The sequence below is a fragment of the Pleurodeles waltl genome, chromosome 4_2 (genome assembly GCF_031143425.1).
Source record: "Pleurodeles waltl isolate 20211129_DDA chromosome 4_2, aPleWal1.hap1.20221129, whole genome shotgun sequence".
NCBI lineage: Eukaryota > Metazoa > Chordata > Amphibia > Caudata > Salamandridae > Pleurodeles > Pleurodeles waltl.
In genome coordinates, this window is record NC_090443.1 from 839,180,776 (window position 1) to 839,194,612 (window position 13,837).

The following is a 13,837-nucleotide window of genomic DNA, read 5'->3' on the forward strand; positions in this document are numbered from 1 at the left end:
AATTCTGAGCTCCGTGTGTGGTGTGTTATGCAGGCTACTAGGTTGGGGAGCACGCGACAGTTACCTTAATTAATACATGGGAGTTCCTGAAGGTTTTTTGTATGCAATTTTTAAGAACCGTCAACTTTCGTTTTAGTTATTAAATTTTAGTTAAGTGTAGTACAATTCTACGAGACAAGAACCATTTTTGTTTACTAATGCATGAACAAACTCTTTATTTCTGCTCTTAGAAATAAAAAACGCACCCATTTCTGAACAAACTAACTGCGGTTGGGAACTTCGGCCCGAGTCAGTACCAACCCATAACAGAATAATTATTATAACTTTGCACCTCTGCGCGCAAAAAAAAAAAACACCAGCGCGTGGTCGGTGCAGCAATGGACGTCCTCGGTTACTTACTTGGGTCCGAAAGCGATGTCCTGGAATAGGTACGCTCATTAGAAAGTGCTACCTCTCTCCATAACAATACACTGACACAGCATCACGTCTTACTACAAACCTCAAATTTTGACAGCAGGGGTGCAACTGACCCCTCTTCGCCTCAAGGTAGTCGCGGTCATTCGTGGATGCGTGTGAATGCGAGCGCCATCTTTCAATGGGAGACCCTCGGTTCAAGTTAGAGCAGTGCTTGGCAAGAACAAAATATCTATTCAAATAGAAAACACTTTTAACAATATATGAAAATAGGCACATTACTCCAAACCAAGCTGATACGCTCTAGTATAACCTTTCATAGTATCTGAAACTAACACGCAATACAACTCAGTTTATATTTCTTTTTTTCTTCTGTTAAGTTCACATGCTCGGTAATTATTTTCGCTATTGCAAATGTTAGTGGCATTCCTATTCTTCGAGTAAACCGCGCAGTCCAAGGTGTCTCTGACATTTCCACTATATAAAATAAGTTCAGTTTTGGGCACAATGAACTGCATTTGTTTCAGCATTAACAAACGTTTAAATTAGTATTTCCGATTCCATTTCAAGATGGAGACTCGGGTTCTCCAAACAATGCACCACCATACAAAGCGTTCTATGCCTTTGAGGATGTAAGCTCGTCCTTCTTTTGTTGCCACTGTTAAGTGGAATGTTTTGCACCCTATTGGCTCTTTGCTGTACTTCTTGTTTCTGTCCGTTGCGGCCTCTGGGCAATGGAAGCGTGTCTGCTTTTTCTGACAGCACAGCTCGCACTGTAACTTATTGTCCTAACGCTGTGATCTTATCTATGACCAGCTTGGATCCTCGCCGCGCCTAAAAGGAGCCGAAAAGGAAGGCGACCCTGCCATGGCAGAAGAAGCAGATGTTGATATTGAAGGAGATGAGGTGTCTGAAATAGGTACCGGCGGGTGAGTAGTAGTGTCTACTCTTGGTTTTGGGACTGGCATAACATGCCGCTCCTGACCAGGTGATTTTCTTAAAATTTGCTACACGTTCATCATGTCATGGTGTGGTGGTTTACAGCACTTTTCATGCTTCTCCTATTCTAAGTATTGGCCAAAGAGTCATATACGAAATGCTGTTGGCTAAAATGCCAGGATGTCCCACGTTACATCAAGCCCACTTTGCACGGCTTTTCACCATAACATTTAACTATTGATTAGATATGTACGTTTTTCCGTGAGAAAATAGTCTATTTGAGTGCTTTACAGGATTGTATAATAAGAATACGTAAAAACCTGCCTTAAAGCGTCTCTGTCGACAGCAGCATTTGAACGTTATAACGTTATTGGCAGACAACTGCTTATTACTGTCACATGGGTGACCCTGAGGGCACAAGTTCTAAACAAGCATTTGCAATGCAGTGGGTCTCTCATTTGTGCAACCTAGAGCTATTAGTGTTGTAAAGTCCTAACCGGGCTTTTCTTGCCACATACATTAAAAATGAAAATTAATACAGTTTTACATAAGCGAGCCGATTTAAAGCACCACGCCATGAGCATGCACGTGAAGAAACACACAAAAAGAAACAGAAGTTGGATCTCAGTTAAACGTATCAGCAGTTATGCAATTAACTATGTAACAGGGTAAGTGTCATGCAAGCGCTTGACTTTCCTGCCCAGCGAGATCGTGCTGTGTAGGAAATAAAAAGAAAAAGTAGTCCAGAAGCCATGCAGGAAACATGGAGCCTCGTATGTTTTCAGAAGTTTACCAGTGCTGTCAAGGAGGGCTAAACACCGGAAAAGGCATGACGTATGCATGCCTTTCACAAATGACATCAGGCGAATTTTAAAAGGCAAGCCCACGAACCAACGAAACTGATGGACGTGGTTAAAAGCCCCCAGAGAGATTACAACAGGGGCCAGAGCACTTGCGCGCTTGACCCTAAAAAAGAAGTGGGGTTAAATAACAAAGTTAGGCAGTATGCAAGTGACATCACGGCGTGTGACATTGCACGTGTCACCACAGGAAGGGACATCACAATTGAGGACTTTAAAGGAAGTGATATCACAAAAAGGGACATCAGATCTTAAGACCTCACACATATGTTTAGCAGGTCTATCATTAGTACATTTGTGCGTATTACAAGTATACATTGCCTTATGTAACATATCCTATATGTTGATTTACAAACTTGTATGATTTGTTGTCTATGTAATGTGTACGTAAAACACTCTGACACCCCCTGCATTGGGATGAATAGAGTTATAAAAAAAGTCCTATTTAAATAAGTATTTTGAGTAATGTTAGAAATGGTGTCTTTGGTTGGCAGTCAGGTTACCCCCCTTTCCAAGCAAGAACCGTCACTCTAGTCAGGGTAAAAGAGAATCACCCTCAATTAACCCCACTCACCCCCATGGTAGCTTGGCACGAGCAGGCAGGCTTAACTTCAGAAGCAATGTGTAAAGAGTTTGTACCAACACACACAGTAATTCAGTGAAATCACTACAAAATGACACAACACAGGTTTAGAAAAATAGAGCATATTTATCTAAACAAGACTAAAACAACAAAAATCCAACATACAGAAGCCAAGTTATGAATTTTCAAAGAGTAAGAGACTTAATCCTCAGAAAACAGTGACAATGCTGTTATTTCACAAAAGTAGTGGGTAGTGTCAAAATGAAGTTGCACAGACGAGTTTGTGTCGAAAAAGGCCAGCGATTCGTCGATTTCTCATTCGCAAGCAAGACTGTGCGTCATTCCTCTCCGGTCGGGTCGGCGCTCGTCGTTTCTCCTCTCCCGCAAGAGAGCGTTGTGTGGATCTGGGCAGGCTTTGTGGTGTTTTTCCGCACCCAGCGTTGTTATGTTGAAAATTAGGTTGCACGGTATCACAAAACTTTGCTGTGTGGGGTTTGCGTTGTTATCAGCCTCCATTAGCGGGTGTTGCGTGTCGTTTCTTCAGCTACATTGTGTCGATCTTTCAGGCACAATACAGGTGGAGCATCACGGAAGGTGCGTCAAATTTCCCCACACAGTGGTCTGTGTGTGGATTTTCAGTCTTTGTCTGCCAGCTTCAGCTGTCAAGGTCCCAGGAACTGGATAGGGCACCACTTGGCAGGGCCGGAGTCTCAGCAGAGAGTCCAGGTGCTGGCAGGGGAATTCTTTGATGGCCCTGAGAATTCAACAACAGGAGGCAAGCTCAGTTCAAGCCCCTGGAGATTCTTCACAAGCAGGAATGCACAACAAAGTCCAGTCTTTGTCCCATTTCACAGGCAGAAGCAGCAACTGCAGGATAACTCTACAAACAACAGTCACAGGCAGTTCAGCACTTCTCCTCAACTCTTCAGGTCTTCCCCTTGGTAGAGGTTCTTCTTGATTTCCAGAAGTGATCTAATTTTCAGGGGGTTTGGGTGCTCTTCTTATACCCGTTTCTGCCTTTGAAGTAGGCCATCTTCAAAGGAAAGTCTCTCTTGTTAGTGAGGTCCTGCCTTGCCCAGGCATTGTGTGAGGGCAGGCAAAGACCTTTCAGGTGTGAGTGACCACTCCTCAGCTCCCTCCTATCACAGATGGCCAATCTTGATATGCAGGCTACACCCCAGCTCTAGTCACTGTCTAGAAAGAGGTGCAAACAGCCTAACTATCAAACTAACCCAGACAGGGAATCCACAAAGAGGCAGAGTCACAGAATGGTTTAAGCAAGAAAATGCCTACTTTCTAAAAGTGGCATTTTCAAACACACAATTTCAAAACCAACTTCACTAAAAGATGCATTTTTGAATTGTGAGCTCAGAGACCCCAAACTCTAAATGGCTATCTGCTCCCAAAGGGAATCTACGATTTAATCATATTTGAAGGGAGCCCCCATTTTAACCTATGAGAGAGATAGGCCTTGCATCAGTGAAAACAGAATTTGGCAGTATTTCACTGTTAGGACATATAAAACACATTAGCATATGTCAACCTTAAACACACGCTGCACCCTACCCATGGGGCTACCTAGCACCTACCTTAGGGGTGTCTGGCAAGTGGGTACACATGCCAAGTCGAATTGGTAGTTAAAATAGCACTCACAGACACTGCTGTGGCAGGTCTGAGTCATTACAGAGCAACTAATGTGGGTGACACAACCAGTGCTGCAGGCCCACTAGTAGCATTTGATTTTACAGGCCCTGGGCACCTCTAGTGCACTGTACTAGGGACTAGTAGATCAAATATGCAAGTCATGGGAAGCCAATTACACATACATTTTACATAGAAGCACTTGCACTTTAGCACTGGATTGCTGTGATAAAGTTCCCAGATTAAGAAAAAGAGCAAAAACAGAGTCCAGCACACATCAACAACCAGGGTATCAGAGGCAAAAAGTTAGGGGAGACCATGACAAGGATGCTAAGTCTAACATGTAAACACTGGGACAGAGCAATATAACGGATATTCTTACAGTGCATGCATACAGGGACTGAACAAAGCCAAAAAGGGTTACTTGAGCAAATTGAAGTGTGTATATTTGATCATGCAAAAATTGAATTAACAAAAGTTTTCTAGGACTATTGTTTCCAGCCATGCTGCTGTAAACTCTTGTGAATTCCTGAAATTTGTAGTTCTCCACCAATGCAAGGACATATACCTGCAAGTTCACTTTTGTGCCTTTATTTAAGAACCGGGCCCCTAATTAATTTTCCTGTTGCCCATAATGATGCTTATAACAGTTTTACACTGATTATCCATTATTTGTTTGTATTATATATTGGCATGCTTCTAACATATTTTACTAAATGATGCCTGAGTGAAATGGTGTTTAAAGCTTTAGCGTAATTTTACTTAACCTTTTTTTTAAGTTTCAGATTCTTTTGTGTTTATTTTATTTAAAAAGCAAACAATCCTTTTTGATTGATACATATGGTGGGTCTGTAAAGCGGCAGCCAATAGGTTTGCTCTCTAGAGGGTTGGGCCTACTTATCCAGTTAATATGTTCTGGGCGATGGGTGATAGGTTTTCCACCCCCGTGATTCCCTCTTGTTTTGTGCGTTCAATATCTTCCAGCTTTGTTTTTTCATAAATGCTTGGCCACAAGCAGCAGAATACAAAATGGCACAACCTGGGAATGTCTCACTGGGTACAAATCTGGCTAGACTCAGTTTTACAGGTTTCACAGCATTCACTAGCCCCCTCCTCTTACACCATGAGTTAGGAGTTTCATCTGTTCTCTCCTCTGGAGCAGTGAATACCTCTTTGCAGACTCAGAACACGTTGCCTGTCATTCCAGGACAGCAGAGTCTGTTGGTCCAGCCTCGATATGGATTAGTTTGATACCAGTCGGTCTCTCCTGGGCTGTTTGGCTTCTGGCAGCAAACTTCTGTTCTCAGGCAAAGAAAGCAACCAGGCGTATGCATACAAGTTCATACAGAAAAGGCCACAAGAACCAAAGGAAAATGCAGACAAAATAATTCTTGCCATTAGTTGATAGGAATTTAAAGGTTGAATTGGGGATTAATTTGCATGCAATGCTGGTGGAACTACTTTTTTTCTGGATGTATGATGGTGATACTCTTTATTCCTTGAGGAGGTGTTATCCTTGTCGGGGGTCATTCCAAGGAGAACACCAACATGTTTTCCATTAACGGTCAAATCTAAAAAGTCTTCTCCCATAATACAAAAAACTGCACGTCCTTTTGAAGAAATTGGCCAGCTCCCCTGAAGACTGCTGGAGACATGAAGTCCCGGGAGTTATCTTCATCAAGTAGGACCTGTCACAACAGAAGGCTTAATACCTGTAAGACAGAGAGTTCATCCCATAACAACCCCTCCAATGTTTTTGTCCTCTTGCACACCAAAGCCCTTACACTGCCATATACTTGTTCTTTTGCTACACTTCCATTTCCGTAAGCCATTTGCCTTCCATAAAATCCAAGAGATGTTTATCTATAATATGAAATAGTAACCTCAAAAACTAAAACGTATATCCTAACTCTATTGAATAAAATGCCTGTTGCAGGAAAATCTACTCTTAGGTTTTGATGATAAAATCCTTATCTGCCACCATGAAATTATTTAGGTTTACCTGTTCACTTCCTTTATGATATATAAGTAGATCAGATATGTTTAGGAAATGTAGAAAACCTAGCAATGTAACGACTACTTAATTCTTTGAAAAATGAAACTAACCAGCTGTTATCTGGTACAGCAGTTTGTGAGACATAATTCCAGATCCTGGCAATACTTTCACTGCTTCGTAGTTGCCATAACTGAACCTATTTGTAAACAAAATAAAAACCTAGATGCAAACACAACAAGCATTGACAAAGCCAAAAGGTCTGACGCTAGCCACTAGCATTTTGGAAATTCTTGTTTTATTTTCCCATGGTTTTTGCAAAACCTTATTGTTTAGGAAGTGCCTGGCCCTAATAAATGTAGAAAAAATGTCTAAAGGTAAAAATATTTTTGGTCTTAGAAAAGCACATATTATAGTACTCTCTGGTATTGAAAGGAACTACTCTGTGTGGGAATATGCTCCTTTTAAAAGGCATCATGCTATTTGTGTAGTGAAGTAAGCAAATGGCTGATGTGGGCTGACACATTACCCCTTTATGCATGCTCGAGTGGGTGGAAGAAAACTGGGAATGACACAACCACAGGCGAATGGATGACGTGTCTGAAAACCCCTTTAAACAAAAATGTCATGCCGATAATTTTAGTAAAATCAAAAGATCTTGCCTAACATGGAGCTAAAAAAGCCAGTCACTCTGCCAGCCTCTTGCCTTTGGGAAGGAAGGAATCAAAGGTAGACAGAAAGTAAGTGAAAAGAAATAGAAAAAGAAACAAGCCAAACACGAAAGAAAGAAAGAAAGTGAAAAGAAGGAAATTAGTCATGAGAGAGCAACAAGGAAAAAGCAGGGGAAAAAGAAAGAAGGAATGTAGGCAGGAAAGAAAAGAAAAGAAAACAAGAGTAGGAAAGGAATCAAGTGAAAAGGATAGAATGAAGACGAGAGAATTAAAGAGGAGAAAGAAAATATGCAAGAAGGAAGCAAAGAAGACCGGGAAGTAGGTTAAAAAGAAATAAGGAAATTGGCGAGAAAGAAAATGAAAATAAGGAAGGCACAAGAGAAAGAAAACAAGAAAAAATAAAAAAAATTAAGGGAAGAGAAGAGAAACAGAAGAATGAAAAGAAGAAAATAAATAAGGTAAAGGAGAAAGGTGAATGCAAGAATCATTTGGGAAAAAGAAATGCATGAGAGAAAGAAAGCAAGAGAGAAGAACAAAGAGGTAAAGAAAGAAGGGAAGACAGCTTGAATGCAAGAAAGAAAGAAGACAAAATAAGGAAAGAGGACAAGAAGGAAAGAAAGAGGGAAGGTAGTTGAAATAAACTGAAAAGAAGACGAGCGAAAGAAAGGAAAGAGAAGAAAAATGAAGGAAAGGAGAAAGAATGTAGGAGAAGAAAAAGAAAATGAAAAGTCAAGAGAGAAAGAAAATTAAAGAAGTAAAGAGGATGTGAAAAAAGTAAGAAGGAAAAATGGACAGAAGGCAAGAAAGCAAAAAAAGAAGAAAGAGAAAAAAGATGGAAAGAGAAAGAAAGAAACAAAGACGGAAGGAAATAAATAAATAAAAAGTGTTACACGTTCTGCAAATTAAACACAACACATAACAGACTGTTGAAATCATCCTCTCTTAGGAAAGTGAATACCCCAATATTTCAGAAAGCCAGATTGGAAGGGTGGAGCTTTTTGACAGCTGCAGCTAAGCTACGCAGGAGGTTACCCCCTGTATTGCTAGCGTCACTTACACTTTTTCGAAAGATACTCATAACCTTCTGTGATGGTTGGCTGGTGTCTTTCTCACATTATACTTTCTTCCATTATTGTTAGCGCTTTCACACCCTTGGGTATAACAGGTTTACAAATACAATAAATCCTGGTTTTCTCCCTGGGCAAAGTTTATTTAAGACCCATTGGTGTAAACAGTCTAGAATAAACGTGTTCTGATAATTATCCGCTTATGGAATTGCATTGTATAGTATTGAAGTTTTCAGTTTGTGTAATGTAGGGATAATAAAAAGAGGATAACTGAATACTGAACCATTTCAGATGAACATAATCCATTAACCAGATAAAAAAGGACATGCTGAACCTCACTAATATGCGGATTTCAACAAAAGCTTCGCCTCAAATCCCCTAATGTATCACAATTTGTCTTTTATTGCAGCATATTTTAGATAACTTTGCTCTTAAATGTAATCCTACACTGATTCATAAATCTAGCAGCCCTAACACTGGTTAAGCCATATGGGTTGATTTGGGGATCTGTGATTATGAAGATGAACCCCATATTTCAAATGGAACTGTGACACATTTTCCATATCTCATGACCTCCTGTGAAATATGGAATTTGTGAATCACCGTATTTAATGAAATTAAAGCAATCCAAATGTATGTGTTTCCATTCTTCCGCATCCTGTACTGTTGGAATCCTTCATATGTTAAGTAAGAATTTCTTGACCTATTTATTTGCTTTATTACTGACCATGATTCATTTATTTATGAAGTACATAAAATATATTCTCATTGTATTCCAGGAATTATGGAGACATTGCTGGTGCCTTGGTACAGGATCCATTTCTTGAGTCAGCCTGGAAAGTGGATCATAGCATAATTGTAAGTGTTTTGTACAAAACTGCTACTGTATCCCTTCTCTTGCTAAATAACTTTCCCCACAATCTTATTACTTTCAGGTATTTGTTGTAGAAGAGATTTGTTTTGTGGACACATCTGAAATGTTCTGCAATACATTTAAGCTTTGAAAAATGTTATTTTGGTACACATGAATATTAACAGCTTGGGCACGTTGGATTTATTCTTTTACCCCGGAAGGTAAATATCAGTAGCATAAATGGATTTCATCGGGAGGACGCTTCTTATTCGCTCAGCAAGCTGCAGAGGCAAAATATGTGGTGACATCATTGAACACTTCCCATGTCAGTAGCACAATGTTCCTCATGGAGTTAAGGGCTCGAATGATTTGAACTAGATATAAATGGTGTTTATAAAGTTAGCTGCTCAAATTACTTAGTCATATCTATTAAAGGTTGACCCATTTAATAGCTTTAATATGTATTCAGTTTCTTTTCATTTAATAATTCCACTTTACTATGGCATAGATATTCATTGAGTAGATTACTCCAGTGCACCTGGTATATATTTGCAGGTATAGCCACAGATAATCAGTTTATTTTTTCGAGAGCTTAAACAAAAGAAATATGATGGAAAGCCAACCACTCTAGTTGTGATGTGGTGCTGCCAGTCACAAATGTTGTATTGATATTACATTAGAAGCAGTAAAAATCTTGTGAACAGTACCACTTTGTGCATTCATGCTGCAGAGTACAGCAGCATGAACGTGGCCTAGTAACTTTGTTTAATGCATATTGAGGATGCCCTCCACTGATGCCTGGCAGACTAGGAAGAAAAGTAAATGCTCCACAGTTACAACTCTCACCACCCACCATTTACTACCAAGGACATAGACTTCTTAGATTCCTTCAGTCACGGACAAGGTGAACGTTCCCATCAGTCAATCCACAGTTAGCACTTCCCCTCTCCTGTTCAGGCCCTAGGTTGAGCAAGTGTATATAAGGGTGAACGTTTCACAGCTCCTTCCTGTTGTAGTAGTTCCGGGAGTGTTTTTGGGGAGTGGAAGGAGCAGAAGTGTGTTTGCGAGGTAAGAAACCAGCTTGAACCTATTCTGGATGCCTTAGGTATCTTTGGCTGCTTCTGAACACGTTATGAATGTTTGCGGGGCATGGGGAAAGGCTTTCCCTTTTTCTGCCTGTTTGCACCTCAGTGATAAGAGAGGGTAAAAAGGTTTGTGTTAGTGGAAGCTTGCACTGCTGTTTTACAAGTTGCATGTGTCAACTTTTCTCTTATTTAGTTAGTCTTAATCTTTCTTTCCTTTTTATCAATTGGCAACATATTATTTTGCTTGGTCAATAATTAATTTCCCCTTACAAGCAAGTCAATTTAAGGTGATATAAAACATCATACAACAGACTTAGTATTAAAACTGAAATCATGGCTAAAATTGAACTGACAGTCACTCACATCCACCTTTGGTCTTTGTATGCCCACACATCACCAAACTTTGTGTAGACATAATTTAGACTGCCCCCAAACCCCTGACAACAGGCTGGTTTTTACAGCCTATTCTGGCCATGTTTTATCAAAATGGCTATGATGCTGCCTTCCATCTTGACAGACTTGTCTGTAAAGACTGTTTTAAAACGTTTTACATGTATATGTTTGATGATCTGTACACTTTACATAGTGACAAATCCTCACAGACATTACTTCAGTTGACTTTGCCCCAGGGTGTAGTACAAACCCTTTCCTGACACCCTTATACAAAACCTGCAACTTGCTGATCAAAACCTAACAATTATCTCAAAACAGTCTTTTATACCAAATGCAGATTGTGGTCCCTCAGTCTACACTGAAACATGCTTTCTGACAGTATGAAAGCATTCTCTTCACTTCCTCTTTTAACAACTGCTTTAAAAACTCAACTCCTCTGATTGGAGCAGCTGATAATCCTGCTGCCCCTACTCGTTACTTTCTTTTCCCCGAACCCCACCCACCTAACACTTTCTTTGTTGTTAATGTAACAGACCATGCTAAATAATGGGCAGTTGTGTGTGTCTAATTTGTTTGCCTATTCAAAAAATAAACCTTTATTTGTTCCTTTCTTCAATCACCTTACTATGTCCAATAATTCTGGTACAAATGTTGTTGCTTTTCAGTAAATGCAAATAGAAACTTGAGGCCTTGTATTCGTTATATTGAAGCTACTAGGGGCATGGCAGTTGTTTTTAATAAATGAGGTGTCAGTAAGGGTGAATATTGAAGTATTTTGAGGCACCATGCAAGACCCTAATTTCTAACCCTACCTTATTTACCAGGATCCAAGAGTTGCATTAGAAAGTGGGTGCCACCCATGGTTATTGTAATACTAACCAGCAAATGAAAAAATAAAAGTGAACATCTGGTTCTTTTCCTTGATTTAGCCGTGGACCCTTGACAGCTCTATCAGTGAGGAGAACCGGGCTGTCATTGAGAAGATGTTACTGGAAGAACAGTATCCTTTTTTACATATTTGATTGTTCATTGCTCCATATTTTGCAAAATTAAAAATGGAATTTGTGTCATTTATTGTAACCAGCTTGTCATTAACAGCCCAAAAGTCTAGCGATTATAAGTGAATTGTAGCAGTGTCTTTGAGAATTCCAATAGAGGTGTATTACATTGTTATACTGCCAAGAGTAGGAAGCATCCTTTACTGCATATGTTTGAAAATTAATGTATCTAACATTTTTGGCTATGTTGAAATAAAGATTTGAATCAAGAACTTAACCAGGCAATGTAACACTGTTGTAGAAGAAGAAAATTAGGAGGCAACTTTTAATAGTCCTCCTCATGCTTTATATATAGTGTTTTTAGTATTAAGCGTGCTCCCATTTAATGGGGCATAGTTTCTCACATAAAAAGAAATAGAATGACCACAACTTATACCCCTCACAGTATGTTTCACAAACATTTAATACATAAAAAAGGGAACATTTTGTCATATTCTATATTGTCAGATTATTGTATTAAAAATGGGATAAATAACAATACACCTGTTGGGGGGGAATGGCTGAATTGCCAGTGAACCTATTGCCAGATTTGGGCGTACGCTGGGAGTGCGAAAGCTTCTGGTATCTAGGTGTCATAGTCACCAGGACCGTGGAGGAGCACTGTTGGATCAATGCAGAGAGGGTGGTGTCGGGCTTTTATAGATCAATCGAATTCTGGAATAGGCTTCCGTTCTTGTTAATGGGGAGAGCAGCAGTTGCTAAGATGTGTTTTTTTTTTTTTTTACTCCGGTATCTATATCCGGTACAGAATGCACTCTTCCCTATCCCTGTTAAGTTTTTCCGTGCTATTAATAGTCTCTTTCCATCCTTAACATGGGCAGGGAAGAGAAGTAGGGTGGTGCTGGCCGTCCTTAAAAGAAGCAGGTAGGAGAAAGGACTGGCCCTTCTGGTTGTCTATTCATACTATTGTGCAGTACACCTACAACATGCATCCCAATGGCTAACATATACTGACAACTGGGAACTAAAGAGCAGGAAGCAAAATGGCCACATGGTTGCGAGGCTCTGCAGACCGCGGTCCAACATCCAGCATTTATCCTGGTCCTGAAGGCCCATCCACTCCTAAAGAGACGCTGGATGAGGCAATAAAAGTGACTACATTATGTAACTGCCAAGAAGTGGGAGACAAACTGAAGATTTGCTGACCAACAGACGACCGGGACTGCAAGAAGCACAAAGATGGCAGCGACTAGTTGCGTGGCTAGTGGAGCGGTGCAGGTGGGAAGCAGCTGCCGCTGGGCTGGGAGCATGACTGGAATGGCTTTGCGGCTGCCTTGATACTGGTGCCCGAGAGGACAGATCCCACAGGTAAGGCAGTGTTAACGAAGGCCCCGAGGGGGAGCGCGCAATTAAGGGCAAGGAGCCTGGTTAGCAGAGGTTGCTACTGGCCGACGCAGCAGGGATGAGGAGGCTCCTCAGTCGAGAGGCGGTAAATGCGGCCGAGATAGCCCTGAAGTCGAGGACAGATTAGTGCTCCTGGAATGGGCTTTGAGGGGTAGCACATTGCTCCAGGCCTGGGGGCGGGTTTGCCCCTCCAAAATGGGGTGTCTGGTCTGCGGCGATTGTGGCTGGACTGCGCTACGAATTTGGCTGCGTACTGTGGGCAAGGTGTGCGTGCTGTGAAGCAGGCAGATGGGGTGCCCCTACGGCCGCAAAAAGAGTGGAGCCCACGGATGGGATGAAGCGGCAGAGAAGCACTGCTGAATACACGGGGTCAGCTTGCCTGCAGGAGGGTGGGCTTACCCCGAAACACATGTCCAGAGATTTACAGCACTTGCTGCACCTACTAAGGTGAAAGACTTTAGTTTACTTTATGGATAAAAAACGAACTTGTACTGCATTTACCATGATGCACTAGGGCTGACTACATGCTGGAGTGTGAGGCAGGGTGCTTCCTTTCTGTTTTTTCTGTTTAAGAAGGCTCCCTTGAGCCAATGAGCTGACGAGCTCTGGTTGAAGCACCTGCTTGCCAATGAGTGGTACACAAAGCTGAGAGGACTTTTGGCAGCATTCCCAGCAACCCCACAGACAAAGCTGCTCTCTGCTGATGAAAGGCTTACCCCAAAACACGTGTCCAGAGATTTACAGCACTTGCTGCACCTACTAAGGTGAAAGACTTTAGTTTACTTTATGGATAAAAAACGAATTAGTACTGCATTTACCATGATGCACTGGGGCTGACTGCATGATGGAGTGTGAGGCAGGGTGCTTCCTTTCTGGTTTTTCTGCTGGAGGGTGGTGCCTGGCCTGCTGAGCCTACAGTCGTGCCGGGCCGCAAGC

The 13,837-nt window shown here is 41.2% G+C and overlaps 2 protein-coding genes across 4 annotated transcripts in view; one reads left to right on the forward strand and one right to left on the reverse strand.

Moving 5' to 3' along the window:
- Positions 1 to 590, reverse strand: part of OMA1 (OMA1 zinc metallopeptidase) — a 435,938-nt gene extending 435,348 nt beyond the window's left edge. Inside the window, exon 1 of one of the 2 annotated variants that reach the window (XM_069232569.1) lies at positions 500 to 590. The gene's annotated coding sequence lies outside the window, so the exon portion shown is untranslated. Of the gene's footprint in view, positions 1 to 399 lie in introns of both variants that reach the window. The other variant, XM_069232568.1, reaches the window with a different exon arrangement.
- Positions 591 to 1,074: 484 nt separating this feature from the next.
- MYSM1 (Myb like, SWIRM and MPN domains 1) overlaps positions 1,075 to 13,837 on the forward strand; it is a 328,895-nt gene continuing 316,132 nt past the window's right edge. For both annotated transcript variants that reach the window (XM_069232570.1, XM_069232571.1), the window contains exons 1-3: positions 1,075 to 1,343; positions 8,948 to 9,026; positions 11,429 to 11,499. In XM_069232570.1, the coding sequence (XP_069088671.1) occupies positions 1,282 to 1,343; positions 8,948 to 9,026; positions 11,429 to 11,499 (212 nt within the window). In that variant the 5' untranslated portion in view covers positions 1,075 to 1,281. The remainder of the gene's footprint in view (positions 1,344 to 8,947; positions 9,027 to 11,428; positions 11,500 to 13,837) is intronic.